We start from the raw sequence: 15,923 nt of genomic DNA on the forward strand, positions 1-15,923 counted from the left end.
ATGTTTTGCATCTTGCCAATTGATTTTATTTAGAATATGAATAAAGGTTGTGTTTTATTATTATCAAGAGTCTCAATCAGTGGTGGAACTATCATTATGTCATAGCAGTGCAAGGGGTCCAGGGCTTCACAGCAAGTGTATAAATCCTGACACAAGAAAAATATACAGAATAGAACAGTGAAGCTACTATAGAAGAATAACAACATGAAAGAAAATTCACTAGTGATGTTTACATAATAAAAGTAAATTTTAACCCCTTACTTTACAATATTACTCGGTTTTATTGTCTTTTTAGAACTACAAGTAATATATCCATCTCTAAGTAAATAGAGAGTCCTAATGATTATTTTAAATGGTCTTTTGTCGCTAGTCACATGTTTTTATATTTGTTTTCCTGTAATGCTTTGAAATTTTGTATCATTGCTATGAAAAAAGCTCCTTAAGTAGTGAAAAGTATTCTTAAAATATCTTGAAATGCATAAAAACATACATTACCATATTCAGCTGTAGTGATGCTGATGTAACCTATCCACATCAGAGACCAGAAGAATGGTAGTTAAGATAGCAGGGTGATGAATAGGTCAGGCTTAAGTGCAGGAAGCAGAAAGGGGTCATGAACTATTAAAGATAATCTCAGGCAAGGTGGAAGAATGCTAGAAATCCCTCTGAGATCTCTTGTATGCTTTCCTGTCCCATTGCTCTGGGTCCTAGCATTAAACTATAGGAGAGATACAGATATATTTCCTTAATGTGACTAAAAACAGGAGAATTTGGCTTTTGGCTTTTGCAGGACATCTCCATGCTGTGTCCTTGAAAATACATGTAACATACACTGTGAAACCCTCAAAACATTTTAACATAGTATACAGCCTTGAATAATTTGTCCACAGATATCCACAACATACAGTGCACAGTATAAAATACCTTACCCCAAATTTGTTATATATTTGTGCAGGCAGTGCGATGACAATATTGTGCCACGTATGTCAAATTGTGACAACCGCAGCAAATTTTGTATGTACTAATTTGACTGTTGCTGGTACTTGGGCTGATGCCAGCTCTGAGAGATAGTTTGTTATAATCTCTCATCTTCGTTCCATTTTCTTCTTGTGGATATTCTGAAACCGTAGTGCAGTTGTCTTACCCCTCTTCTTGTATGAGTTCTTTGAGCTTTATTCATGTGTACATATTTCTGTAACCCTCAAGAAAGGTAATATTGGCTATTAAGGAAGCAAGTCCAGCGAGTCCAGCTGGGAACATGAAATTGTACCTCTTATATGTAATACAATATATTTACAGGTTTTAATAAAGGGATGTATGGTACATGATGTCTGAACACAGTGACCCATGTTGAATGCTAGAATGAAAGGGCAGAAACACTAAAGTACCTCTTCCTAACCTCTTCATACTGACTAAATGCTGGTCAAATTAGACCAACCATGCAGTCTTTGGAGACAGTTATGCTTGACCAACAGGAAGTGAAAAATGTGGTGCTTCCTACACTCAATTGGGAAGAAGGGGAAGTTTGGTGTAAACTCTAAGTGAGCAATGAGAGAATATTCTAATAAAAATGCAATCAATGCCACTCCTGAAACAACTGCATGTCTACTACACAGCATATATTCAGCTATGTATATGATGAACGCATAACCTTGCAGTTTTCTTTGTTCACTATTTGTCAGCGTATGCAGAAATCAGAGTGATTTAGTGTACATGTCCCTGTGCACCATTAAAATCTTCAATAGAATCCTTCCATTTTCCTATTCAAATGAGTCCAGAGTGTGCTTCACTGAACTAATGGAGTAATGCAATAAACAGGTATCTCTACCACAGGAGACCAAAGATAGTAAAGAAAAGGCAATCAAACTATAACTCATAGATGTAGTATTTAACGGGGGGAAATCTGCAGGTAGTAAAATCTCCATGTGCAGCTGTAAACTGCAGTGAAGAGAAAACATCTTGTTTTGATTTATAGATGTACTTTCATTTTTCAGCTACATGTAGCATTAATGAAAGTGGCTTCCCTAAAGATTCTGCACTGTCAGTTTGAGCCATTTACGGTCAGTTTAGACACAAGATATTTTGTTTGTCAGGCAGCAGAAATTTGCCATCCTAGGACACACACAGAATTCTTTATAGGTGTCTCCCATTTTGGAATGCAAAGAGGAGGATTATGCTGATTTTAGTGAATATTTAAAATGTGCCAAAGTTTAATAGAAGTTTTACATCAAGTTTTATTTTATTTGTTAAACACATGCAATGGAGAGAGGCCATTAGCCTTCTAAATCAATACAAAAATAAAGAATAACTGTATACCCTTCTTATCGTTCCCAACCCACCCCCTTCTCATGGGGAATACAAAACTAAAATAAACATCCTTATCATAAGAATTATGTTTAATCCCAAGGCTTTGTCCATAGACTCATATGGTATGGGAGATACTGCCAATAGCTTGAGCTAAAGATTATCCATATTATAAGCAACTTTATATTAATTCTGATATTCTTCTTATCAAGAAGATGCTGATATTCTTCTTTTTCTCAAACTTATCTACTATTTAGCCTAGTTATTTATTCTTACATAATTTTTCAGAAACGAAAATTACACTAACAATGTGTCTCTCTACTAGACCCCAAACAATGAGATATAATCCAGGAAAAGCAGTTCAATTTTTATGGTGACCTTACATCAGAAATTACAATTTACATGGAGAACTTAAAGCTTTGGGCCCATTTTTCAGAAGCAGTAACAGAGACACCTAGCTACCATGTTTACTTTATAACATTGGTACTTTCTTTTGTGTAAAAGTTGTGGTAGATGTTGAATTCTTAGAGTCTTGGTCTGGTAATCTTGCTAGAGTGGACCCTGTAGACCTGATCGGCAGAGGTGGGTATATGTTATGTGCAATGTGTGTAATTATGTATTCCAGCTAGTGTTAATGCAAAGTGTCTATTGGTTGCTCTCTCCTAGAACTTTCCAGAGGCTGAATCTTAAAGTCTACAAACATAGGTTCAGCCGTGGGGTTCTATTCTTTTGTGTGGTCTCCTGCTTCTTCAGAACTTCAGAGAGAGACACTGATATGTGCAGCTGATGCAACAGAGCTTGTACAGTTCAAATGAGTTTTCCTAACACTGCCGCCCACTGTAAACCTTGTGTAGTGATTTAGAGAGTTTCCCATTCCTGTTATTTCATGATGGTAACCAAAAAGGAAAGGTCTTTTTGAAAAAAAATCCAAGAGGGTATTTTACAAAGGGGCTTTGAAACCAGAAACCATTTTTAACAGGTTTTACATTATAGTGTTAATGTTATCTTATAATAATTACATATATAATAAACTAATCTGACACCAACAATTAATGTCTGTTTCTTTCATCTACAATAGACAGAGAAATCAATCAGTGATTTATTCTCACAATTAAGTCAGAAATCACGGAAAGCGCTCTCTGAAGCTGCACTGTTTTTAGATGGTGAAAAAAAAGTACTTTAGGTAATTGTTTTTAGCTATCACTTGTAAATTCTCTGGAGACACAGAAACAATCATTCTCCACAGAAGTGTGTTCCTTGTGCATATTAAAGGGTGATGATTCTCGTTCTTCCAGATGGCCACTCTTAAGCATCCCCTGGGTTATGCCTCAAATGCATTGTTACCCTTGCTGCCTGTTGTCTGTGCAGTCTGTTTGTAATCAATAGGTTATCACTCATAGGAAACACTTTCTCTGATCCTTACATTGATTTCTTTGCCACATTCAGTGAAGTGTAGCATCTATGTTGAATCTACATCTTTCCTAAGCACTCACTCAATGGGAAATAAGTAGATCCATCATGTTCTACTATGTGTATCATAATTGTGAACTGAACATAATACATACATACATACAGTGTATATATATATATATATATATATATATATATATATATATATACACAATTTTTGAGTTTTCATGTGTCCATTTTTGTTTGTTGTTTGTGTATATACTGTACAGTTGTTACTGCAACTTGTATAAAGCAATATCATACATTGGGGTCTTAGTCTGCTGAAAAGTTTCAATAGACTTTTATTCAAGCAAGTTCAGGTTTTAACACACTTTATTCTCTCTGCAAAATCCCCATAACTCAGCCCTGTCACTAGTTGTGTTCTCTTAGGGAAAGTAACAGTGCTCATTTGAAAGAAGAAACATTATTGCTGCTGTGTTGCTTAGGTAAAGTATTGGATATCAACCAGAGCATTGCTGGGTAAACAAAGTTGTCATATAATACAGGGAGCTGATACTAGAAATGTGATGAGGAAACTCAAACAGCAAAATTCAAGTCTGTACTGAATTTGGCAGGTTCTGCAGCCACAGCTGCTGTTTGGGATACAGGTCTGTGTTCAGGAAAAAGCATCAAGCTTCTTGATTGACTTAGCAACCAATGGCATGTCTTTGTAGGAAAACCTGTCATATAATACATTGCATCTTTTACTTCAGAGAGAGAGAATAACCCAGAGCACCTTTAACTGGTGCGACATCATTTCTTTTTTATTGATTTTTTTAAATGATTATCTCTTTGTTTATTTACCTTTTATGTTATGTTGTATTTTTAAATATCTATTTTGGGCAGGGCAACTGTGCCATTTTCCCCATGGTCTTTCAGCCATTTAGCCTTTACTAAATTTTAGAGCCATTTTTAGTGTTAAAATAGATTTCCATTGATATGTATTACAAGATGCAGATACATAACAGACTCACTGTTCCAATAGATCATTTATCGTTTCTCTCTCTCCTCTTCCTCTCCATCTTAGAATTACAGAGGAATTTGTGGAAGCTTGAGGAGTGGGCAGAGAAATGGTTGATGAGGTTTAATGTAGATAAATGTAAAGTTATGCACTTGGGCCATGGAAACAAATAGTATAATTATGTTCTAAACTGTCAATTACTTGGTAAAACTGGAGCTGAAAAGGACTTGGGGGTATTGGTGGATGGTAAACTTAATTTTAGTGACCAGAGCCAGGCGGCTGCTGCTAAAGCAAATAAGATTATGTGATGTATCAAGAGAGGAATAGATTCTCATGATAAAGATATAGTTTTGCCCTTATACAAATCCCTGGTCAGACCACACATGGAATATTGTGTATAGTTTTGGGCACCAGTGTATAAAAAGGATATAGTAGAGCTAGAACGGGTGCAGAGGAGAGCAACCAGGATTATTAGGGGAATGGGGGGATTAGAATACAATGACAGATTACAAAATTTGGGATTATTCAGTTTAGAAAAAAGACGACTGAGGGGAGACCTCATTACAATGTACAAATACCTGAACGGACAGTACATGGATCTCTCCAAAGATCTTTTTATACCTAGGCCTGTGACCAGGACAAGGGGGCATCCTCTAGACCTACAGGAGAGGCGATTCTACCATAGCCATAGACAAAGGTTCTTTACTGTACAAGCAGTGAGACTATGAAACTCTCTGCCGCAGGAGGTTGTTATGGCGGACTCTATGTACATGTTCAAGAGAGGCCTGGATGACTTTCTGGAGAGAAAAAATATCACGGGATATGGGGATAAAACATTTATTTAATTCTTAAAGGTTGGACTTGATGGAATTACGTCTTTTTCCAGCCTTATATACTATGATACTATGATCTTTCTCCTTTACTTTCTCTCTATCAACCTCCTTCACACAGCAGGACATAACTGTACGTTGTGGTGTGATTATGGATGTATGGAGAACAGAAGACACCTGCCATTAACTTCTGCAATCTTTACTGACACCAATAAAAATATTTAAGAATTCAAATCACCCACTTTTACTACAATAGATAAATAAATTTAAAAAATAAAGTCATAAAAATGTTCCAGGTATCTCTGAAAAAAATGTCTCATCTATAAAAATGTAAAAATAAATAACTAGAAAAACAGTTTGAAACAGTTCTCACAATGGTATGAATGTAGAAGTCACCTTTTCCTAAAAAAGAATTTAACCTTAACAGCTCAATTTAGTAAAGTATGAAAACTTTCTGAATATGGCAATACGCCAAATTACTTTTGCAATTTTTTTTTATTGATAACAAAAGTATATAAATTTGGTATCCCAATGATAATACAAACCCAAAGAATAAATGGGATGTGCCAGTGACTGCACAGTGAAAACTATAAAAGCAACGCCTGTGAGAAAATGGCAAAACAATGTTTTTTTGGCATCTATCACTAGAAAATAAAATTATAGCAAATAAAATATCCCGTTATGTAAACTGCAGAGTAAATGCTGCAAAATGTAACTGTAGAATATAATTTAAAAGGATTTTCCTCATGATTTTGTGTAAGTGTGGGGGGACAGTTATACAGTAATATGTGAAGCCAGATCCGGCCCCAGTAAAGTAGTGTGAATGAGCTCGTAAGAGTGAGTCGACCACAGTGAAACAAGTACAGTATCGACAAGTGCTGAATTGCCATTCTCCAAAAGAAACATGAAAGCCAGATTAATGTTTGCTAATGCACACAGAAACAGAGACCGTAAAAGGAGTTGTCCACTTTCTGTAAATAATTGATATTATTTGCGTAATGAAAAATTATACAATTTTTCAATATACTTTCTGTATCAATTCCTCATGTTTTTTTTAGAACTCTGTAAAGCCTGATTTACTTCTATTGAAAGCTTCTCGATTTACTTCCAGTAGATATAATCTGTCCATGGTCTGTGATGGACATTTTGGAACATAAGGACTTGAACCATAAGGAATTGATTCAGACATTATATTGAAAAATTTTATATACAGTTCCGACTTACATACAAATTCAACTTAAGAACAAACCTACAGACCCTATCTTGTATGTAACCCGGGGACTGCCTGTATAAATAATTTTGGTAATCTAACTGACCTAAAATAAGAAATGTTTTTTTCTGATTTCATGTCAGATTACTTGTATGCACATGTGTCTTTCTATATTTTGCATGTAAGCTTCTGGTTTCAACTGTACATACACACATGCCAGGATAGATCTTCATGGTGTTTGGCATTTAGGCCAAAAGGTTCAATTTGGTCTCATCTTCCACTATACACTTTCTTCCATATGCTTGTTTTTCACCATACTTAGCTTTTTGCCAACTGCAGTTGGGACTTCTTATTTCTTATTGCTTCCATAAATAGCTTTGCTCTTTGCATGCTTCTATAATAGATTACATGACTAATTACTCTACTGCTCTACTTTTCAGAGCTATCAGGTTAGGTTAATGCTCATATCTTGGTAGGTTGGCAGTTGTGCCATACTCCTTCCATTTATGGATGATGGATTGGACAGTGTGCTATGAGATGTTCAGAGCTTGCACTTTTTTTAAACATAACCCTGCCACAACTTTATCCCTGTGTGTAGTGTTTGTTGGTTTCAGTTATATTCTCTAACAAACCTCTACGTCCTTTACAAAACATACATGCAGCTGTACTCTATTTACTATTTGGTAACTTCAAAAGGTAATTGAGCACAATGAGTCGTATTTAGGGGTATCACTATTAAGGAGGCTGGATGCATACTTCAGTTTTTTACTTTCCAAAAAAAAAAAATATATATTTATAATTTCTTTACACTTGAAACATATTGTTTTTTATGCTCTTTCACTTAGTCATGAGGAGATGTTCAAGGGTTATGAATATTTTTGCATCCCATTGCACATTTGTGTACAACAGAAGGCTCTACAATACCCTCATGTCTAGAAGAGGAATGCAATATATGATGTATACTCTGCTAACACTTTGGAAATTCTATTACTCAGAGTGAACTATATTATGAATACATCAGATATGAACCATTTGTATTTTCTGCTAAGGTTATACATAAAAAGGCCATGAGATCCTACTAGGAAGACAGACTTTACTATTCCATTTGCATAGAGACAATCGTTTCTAGGAGACTCAGCACTCTGTCTGAAGAATGCCATGTAAATGAAAAGTAATGATAGATTTTTATGAGCTTCATAAATGTTAATATTGAATGGAGATTTTAGATTACCATTCTCCTTTTATTCCTCTTTTATTAATATAAGAGTTTTGCTTTCAGAATTAGTTTTAAAGTTAACGTGTTCTCATGAACTTACAGACAGCATGTTATAGAGCAGGAGGTGCTGAACAATATGATAATATGACCATTTAAATTGCCACTTCTCATCATAGCAAGAGAACAGATTTAAACAATTATCTTATTTAATAAAAACTATATATTTATCTGCTCACCTTCTACACAGTGGATTGCAATTTAATGGTTAAATGTTTATCCTAAAAGGTCCATATTGACATAATGATTTGCTTCCATTTAGAAGCACAATGAAAGCACATGGTGGTGTGCTGCGACCCAATTGCATATGTGTTTCTATGGAAACACGTGCGATTGATAACCAGCACCCGGTGTTTTGCATTTTAACAATACAAGACACTGGGTGCTGGTTACGGATCACATGTGTTTCCAGAGAAACACTTTTACATTTGGCCCGTGGCATGTCCTTAAAAGACAAAGCAATGCCTAAAGGGGCATTGTTTTATACAGTATGTACATTTCTAGGTGACCTTGAATAAGTAAAATGCTTTAGAATATAATGCATTTATGACTATTACAGTTTTTTATATCTATAAAAACCATTAAATAATGTTTGCAGATAGCTGCCACTATTTGGTAGCATGTTGGGTTTGAGTATAGCTAATCATTACTTCACTTTGTGAAGTAGAGAGGAAACTGGATGCTCCAGCACCTACCCTTTAACAGGGTCTTTTTATGCAAAATTCATAGCAACGGTACCCAAAAATAGGCAAAAGGGTATTTTAGGTTCCCTAAGTCTATAGGTTCCAGCTGTGAATAATACCACAACTATCGCAATGTTATTGATTTCATTATAGTACATATTCTTACTATCTCCTGTTGATCTTTTCTTACAGATGTCTCTGTCAGTCTCCTATCAGTCATTGTCACCTTTTGTGGTATAGTTCTCCTTGGAGTCTTGCTCTTTGTCTCATGGAAGTTATGTTGGATTCCATGGAGGGACAAAGGATCAACTCAGAAGAAAGATCATGGACACCATGGCCACCTCCATCATTCCCACTATGGGGACTTATTGGTGGAACGTGTGGAACTTGGACAGGAGATGCCAGAGCGTTCTTATTTAGACATGGACTCCTACCCAGAAGCCAACATTAAAATAAGTCAAACATCTCCTGACATACCAGTTGACAGTCAGGGTGTGGCCAAGGAATCTCAGATGCCTTATGCACAGTCACACCAGCAAGTGGCTAATATTGCTCCGACTACCAGGTAAGAAGATTAATGTTTACTTAAATGAAGTATATGGTTTGGAGCATTCAATAAATGTTGCCCTCATTGGTCTCCAAAAAAACATTGTATGCTAGTGTAGAAATTCTGTATCACATGGAAGAATGGTTTATAGATTCCAATGAAGAAATAATTTTACTGAATAAAATGTTAAATGTTTGTCTTTTTTTGCAAAGTTTTGTAAATTTTTATTGGTATTCAGAAACAACAAAACTACATTAATGTGTTGTCCCCTGATCTATCACACTAACCTATAGAATAGAGGGAATACCACTAGTCAGTACAGATTACAAACCCTAATACATGCTGATAGGTAGTTTTCTCTGAAATTCATCTTGCACAAGATCAGAGATGGTGTAGCTAAAAGTTAGTGTAGAAAGGAGGGTTCATGGAGAACTGGGATGATTTTACTGTTAGGTACAGGCTTTACAGCAGTGATGGGCTGCATGGGCTATAATGGGAAGGGTGAAGCTGCTTTGGAGAAAAAATGGCTACAAGGTTGGAGGAGTGTTTAAACTAGGGACCTGGAGGGGGGGGGATCAGTGAATAAGAACCAAATGAATAGAGATAGTGAAAACTCTATAAAGTGCATGTACACTAATGCTAGAAGCCTCAAAAAATAAATGAGCTAGAACTTTTAATGTTGGAGGGTCACTATTGTAGGTATCAGTTAAACATGGCTTTATGAAATCTAAGACTGGGTTAATATAGATAGCTACCGTCTTTTTAGAAATAATTCTATAAAAAAGGAACAGGGGTTTGTTTATATGTGAAATCTTGCCTCCTTTCGGTTCACATCTTCAGCTGCCTTTTAGTTTCCTGGAAAGTTAGGTGGTTTATTATGGAACTTAGAACTGTATCAGCTGTGGATTGATTAATCCTGGGCCTTGTCAGTCAGCTGCTGGGGGCAGCCTCCAGGAGCTTGATGAATGGATGCTACTGAGTTCACTGGTTGTTGGATATTTTTTTTGCTTCATTGGTTGCAGCAGTCGGCATTACTTGCATACATGGTAGCATACTATGTACTAACTATGTTCGATCTGTAAGTTATTATACCAAATATGTTGGTCATCATCCAACAGAATACTAATTTTTGTGATATGACAACGATATTGACTATATTAATATTTTTGATGTACTACTAAAGTGACTGCTTTAGGTGCATATTAGAATTGTGCACAGGGGAATAAAGTTTGAGAGGTAAGGGCCCATATATGTCTCCCTGTTTTGAAATATTCCTGGGCTGACAATTTAATCCCTTAAGGACGCAGCCATTTTGTAGCTTAAGGCTCAGCCCCATTTTTGTATTCTGACTTGCGTTGCTTTATATGGTTATAACTTTTGAACACTGTTACTTATCAAAGTACTTCTGAGATTGTTTTTCCCTACATGTTGTGCTTCATTTTAGTGGCAAATGTTTGATGAAATTCAAAATTGGAAATTCGAAATCATTGCGTTTTCAGGCAGATATACCATCTAAATAAGTTGCTGAGTATCATTTCCCATATGTCTACTGCACATTTTTCATAATTTTTGAAATGTCTGGATAATTTATTTTGATGTTACACGGCTTACAAATCGAATATCGATTTTTCCATATTTTCCGAATTTGCTATTTTGTGGATAAATACAGTTTTGAATGAAATTTTACATAACCTCCTATATAATCAAGCCATTCTCAAATCTGCACCCCTCAAACTATCAGAAACAGCTTTTTGGGATATTTTTAACCCCTTGAGATCTTCATAGTAATTGAATCAAAATGGAGGTGAAATTTAGAATGGTCAAATTTTGTTGGTTTACATTTATTTAGCCCTAAAATTTACACATTTCCAAAAGATAAAAAGAGAAAACCCACCTTAAAATTTGTTCTGCAATTTCTCTCGAGTGCAGAGACCCCCAAAATGTGGACGTTACTTATGGGGGCACGGCGTGGCACAGAAGAGAAGGGCAGGGGTGGAAAAGCATCAATTCTGTACTGGATTTTTTACTTTTTATTTTTTGGTATTCACCATATAGCTTAGTAATGATGCTATCTTTATTCTATGGGTCAATACTATTATGGGGATACCATACTTGAATATTTTTTTTTACGTTTTACAAAATGTCATTTTTGCATTGCATGGTCTTCCAGTGGCATAACATTTTTAATTTTTTGGCTATGGAGCTGGCTAGAGATGAGCGAAAAACACACTCGTCCGAGCTTGATGCTCGTTTGAGCATTAGCGTACTCGTAACTGCTCGTTGCTCGGACGAATATTTCGCCAGCTCGAGAAAATGGCATCTCCTGCCGATTTGATTTTTGACGGCCAGAAACAGAGCCAATCACAAGACTGGAGACTCTGCACTCCACCCAGCCTGACGTGGTACCCTTACACATCGATAGCAGTGGTTGGCTGGCCTGATCAGGTGACCCTGGAATAGACTAGCCCCTGCCCGCGCTGCTCGGATCATTCTCTGTCTGGATTCTGTTAGGGAGAGAGTTGCTGCTGCTGCAGGGATAGCGTTAGGGTGTTATATTAGCTTACTGTTAGGCAGGAGTGAGTCTACAAGAACCCAACAGCCCTTGTTAGGGCTAGAATAGCGTTATATATATATTTTTTTTGTTTGCTTGTGGCTGGGCTTGCTGGCACTAGTAGTGCAGCTAGTACCATATTGTGAGGAATTTGCAGGGAGACTTGCGAACATTATATTTAGCTCTTAGTGACACACATATCCATCTCAAACACCTAAGTGGGACAATTTATTAGGGGTTTGATTGAATTAGGCACAGTCTGACGATTTTTATTTTTTTTTCAAAACTTAAAGTGACTTAAAATCCAGTTGTTGTGTGCTGTCAGTGTAGGTTAGAAACTAGGCATACAAGAACCCAACCGGCTTTCTTAGGCCTACAATAGCGTTATATATATTGTTGATTTGCTTGTGGCTTGCCTTGCTGGCACTAGTAGTGCAGCTAGTAGCATATTGTGACGAATTTGCAGGGAGACTTGCGAACGTTATATTTAGCTCTTAGTGACACACATATCCATCTCAAACACCTAAGTGGGACAATTTATTAGGGGTTTGATTGAATTAGGCACAGTCTGACGATTTTTTTTTTTCCAAAACTTAAAGTGACTTAAAAACCAGTTGTTGTGTGCTGTCAGTGTAGGTTAGAAACTAGGAATACAAGAACCCAACCGGCTTTCTTAGGCCTACAATAGCGTTATATTTTGTTGATTTGCTTGTGGCTGGCCTGGCTGGCACTAGTAGTGCAGCTAGTACCATGTTGTGAGGAATTTGCAGGGAGACTTGCGAACGTTATATTTAGCTCTTAGTGACACACATATCCATCTCAAAACCCTAAGTGGGACAATATATTAGGGGTTTGATTGAATTAGGCACAGTCTGACGATTTTTTTTTTTTCCAAACTTAAAGTGACTTGAAATCCAGTTGTTGTGTGCTGTCAGTGTAGGTTAGAAACTAGGCATACAAGAACCCAACCGGCTTTCTTAGGCCTACAATAGCGTTATATATATATTTTGTTGATTTGCTTGTGGCTGGCTTTGCTGGCACTAGTAGTGCAGCTAGTACCATATTGTGAGGAATTTGCAGAGAGACTTGCGAACGTTCTATTTAGCTCTTAGTGGCACACATATCCATCTCAAACACCTAAGTGGGACAATTTATTAGGGGTTCGATTGAATTAGGCACAGTCTTCCTTGTTTTTGTTTTTTTTCAAAACTTAAAGTGACTTAAAATCCAGTTGTGTGCTGTCAGTGTAGGTTAGAAACTAGGCATACAAGAACCCAACCGGCTTTCTTAGGCCTACAATAGCATTATATATATATATTTTGTTGATTTGCTTGTGGCTGGCCTTGCTGGCACTAGTAGTGCAGCTAGTACCATATTGTGACCAATTTGCAGGGAGTCTTGCCAACGTTCTGTATAGCTCTTAGTGACACACATATCCATCTCAAACACCTAAGTGGGACAATTTATTAGGGGTTTGATTGAATTAGGCACAGTCTGCTTTTTCTTTTTTCTTTTTTTTTTTTCAAAACTAAAAGTCATCAGACACAGCACAAAATCCTGTTGTGTGCTGTCAGTGTAGGTTAGAAACTAGCCATAGCAATAGGATAGCATCGTTTTCTTAAAAAAACAAAAACACAAAAAAACACAAAAAAAAGTTACAGTTTACGCTTTAATTTTTGAAAATGTTGCACCCGAGGGCTAGGGGTAGAGGACGAGGGCATGGGTGTCCCACTACTGCAGGGGTCAGAGGCCGTGGTCCTGGGCGGGATGAGACACCACCTGCTGATGAGGGAGTAGGGGAATGCCGCAGAGCTATACTCCCTAGGTTCATGTCTCAAGTTACTGGGACCCTGTTGATGCCAGAACAGTGTGAACAGGTGATGTCGTGGATTGAGGACAATGCTTCTAGCCATTTGTCCACCAGTCAGTCTCCACACAGTCCACCCATGTCACCGAAATCAACACTCCTCCACCTCAGCCTCCTTCTCTCAGTCTGCCCCCTCCCAGGAAAATATGGCATACTCTGAGGAACTGTTTTCTGGACCCTTCCAAGAGTCACAAACCACTTGTCCGGTTGCTGCTGAGCTCTTTTCCGATGCCCAGGTTTTCCACCGGTCGCAGTCTGTGGGTGATGATGACATTGTTGATGTAGTGGAAGAAGTGTGTAAAGAGGTGTCGGACGATGAGGAGACACGGTTGTCAGACAGTGGTGAAGTTATTGTCAGGGCAGGAAGTCCGAGGGGGGAGCAGACTGAGGGATCGGAGGATGATGAGGTGACAGACCCAAGATGGGTTGATAGGCCGGGTGAACACAGTGCTTCTGAGACAGAGGCGAGTCCTCGACGAGAACAGGTTGGAAGAGGCTGTGGTGGGGCCAGACGGAGAGGCAGGGCCAGAATTGGTGCATCAGCGCCAAATGTTTCACGTAGTGAAGCTCCCGTGGCGAGGGCTAGATTTTAGGAAGTCTGGAGGTTCTTTAAAGAAACACCGGATGACCGACGGACTGTGGTGTGCAACCTGTGCCACACCAGGATCACCAGGGGTTCCACCACTACCAGCTTAACCACCACCAGTATGCGCAGGCATATGAATTCTAAACACCCCACTGTTTAGCATTCATATGCATTCACCTCCGGCCGGGCACACCACTGCTCCTTCCCCTGTGTCACCTGCTGCCTCTGCTAGTCATCCCCCTGCCCAGGACCCCAGCCCAAACACCTCCCATGCGAAAACCACACCTTCGCATTCACGATCCTCCACAGCATCCACCAATGACTCCATGCGCAGAGTTCAGCTCTCCATACCCCAGACACTGGAGCACAAGAGGAAGTTCAGTGCAACCCACCCACACGCCCAAGCCCTCAACGTCCACATCTCCAAACTTAGCCTGGAGATGCTGCTCTATTGGCTGGTAGAGACCGAGGCCTTTCGCAACCTCATGGCGGCGGCCGCCCCTTGGTATTCGGTCCCCAACCGCCACTACTTTTCCCGATGTGTCGTCCCAGCCATGCACCAGCGTGTGTCAAACAATATCTTCCGTGCCCTGACCAACGCCGTTTCTGACAAGGTCCACCTGACCAAGGACACGTGGACGAGTGCTGCTGGGCAGGGCCACTATATATCGCTGACGGCACATTGGGTTAACTTGGTGGAGGCTGGGACCGAGTCTGTCCCTGGGGCTGGTCATATACTGCCGACGCCGAGGATTGCGCGGCCTACCTTGGTCCAGGTCTCTCAGTGAATTCTTGCGCGTTGGGACTCTGGCGCATATGGCAGATTTCATGCTAGGCTGCCTATCCCGTGACCCTCACGTTCAAAGAATTTATTCCAGCACCGATTACTGGGTATTCACTCTCCTGGACCCATGGTACAAGCAAAATCTTTCCACTCTCATCCCTGGAGAGGAAAGGAGTGTGAGAATGAATGAATACCAGCAGGCCCTGGTGCACAAGCTGAAACAGTATTTCCCTTCTGACAGCGCTAGCGGCAGAGGGTGTACTTCTGCGAGACAAGTAGCGAGGGAGAGTAGGCAAGCAGGCAGCTTGTACAACACTGGCAGGGGTACGCTTTACAAGGCCTTTGCCAGTTTTATGTCACCCCAGCAAGACACTGTCACCTGTCCCCAGTCTTGGCAGAGTAGGGCTGATCTTTACAGAAAGATGGTGAGGGAGTACGTAGCTGACCATACCATCATCCTAAATGATCACACAGCTCCCTACAACTACTGGGTTTCAAAGCTGCACATGTGGCACGAACTGGCGCTGTACGCCTTGGAGGTTCTTGCCTGCCCTGCCACTAGCATGTTGTCTGAGCGGGTTTTCAGTGCAGCTGGTGGCATCATCACCGATAAGCGTACACGCCTGTCGACTGACGCTTATCAAGATGAATAAAGCCTGGATTTCTCAGGAATTCCATTCTCCACCAGGTGAAAGAAGCTCAACCTGAATAATGTATGCACTCCTCCTCATTTTCCTCCTTCTCCTCCTTTTTGTACACTAAAGCAGAGGAAATTGGCTATTTTTTGCTAGGGCCAACTGGCTCTAGCTATAGTACTCTATGTATTTAATTTTTCTGGAGGGCCATATACCCGGTCCTCTGTTTTAAACAATTTTTGG

General features: G+C 39.0%; 1 protein-coding gene across 7 annotated transcripts in view; it reads left to right on the top strand.

Annotated features, from left to right (window-relative positions):
- SYT3 (synaptotagmin 3) overlaps nt 1-15,923 on the top strand; it is a 148,532-nt gene that overhangs the window by 79,483 nt on the left and 53,126 nt on the right. For all 7 annotated transcript variants that reach the window (XM_072110377.1, XM_072110383.1, XM_072110381.1 and 4 more), the window contains exon 4: nt 8,903-9,275. In XM_072110377.1, coding sequence (XP_071966478.1) covers nt 8,903-9,275 — 373 coding nt within the window. The remainder of the gene's footprint in view (nt 1-8,902; nt 9,276-15,923) is intronic.

This window comes from Engystomops pustulosus, chromosome 6 (assembly GCF_040894005.1).
Source record: "Engystomops pustulosus chromosome 6, aEngPut4.maternal, whole genome shotgun sequence".
Classification (NCBI taxonomy): domain Eukaryota; kingdom Metazoa; phylum Chordata; class Amphibia; order Anura; family Leptodactylidae; genus Engystomops; species Engystomops pustulosus.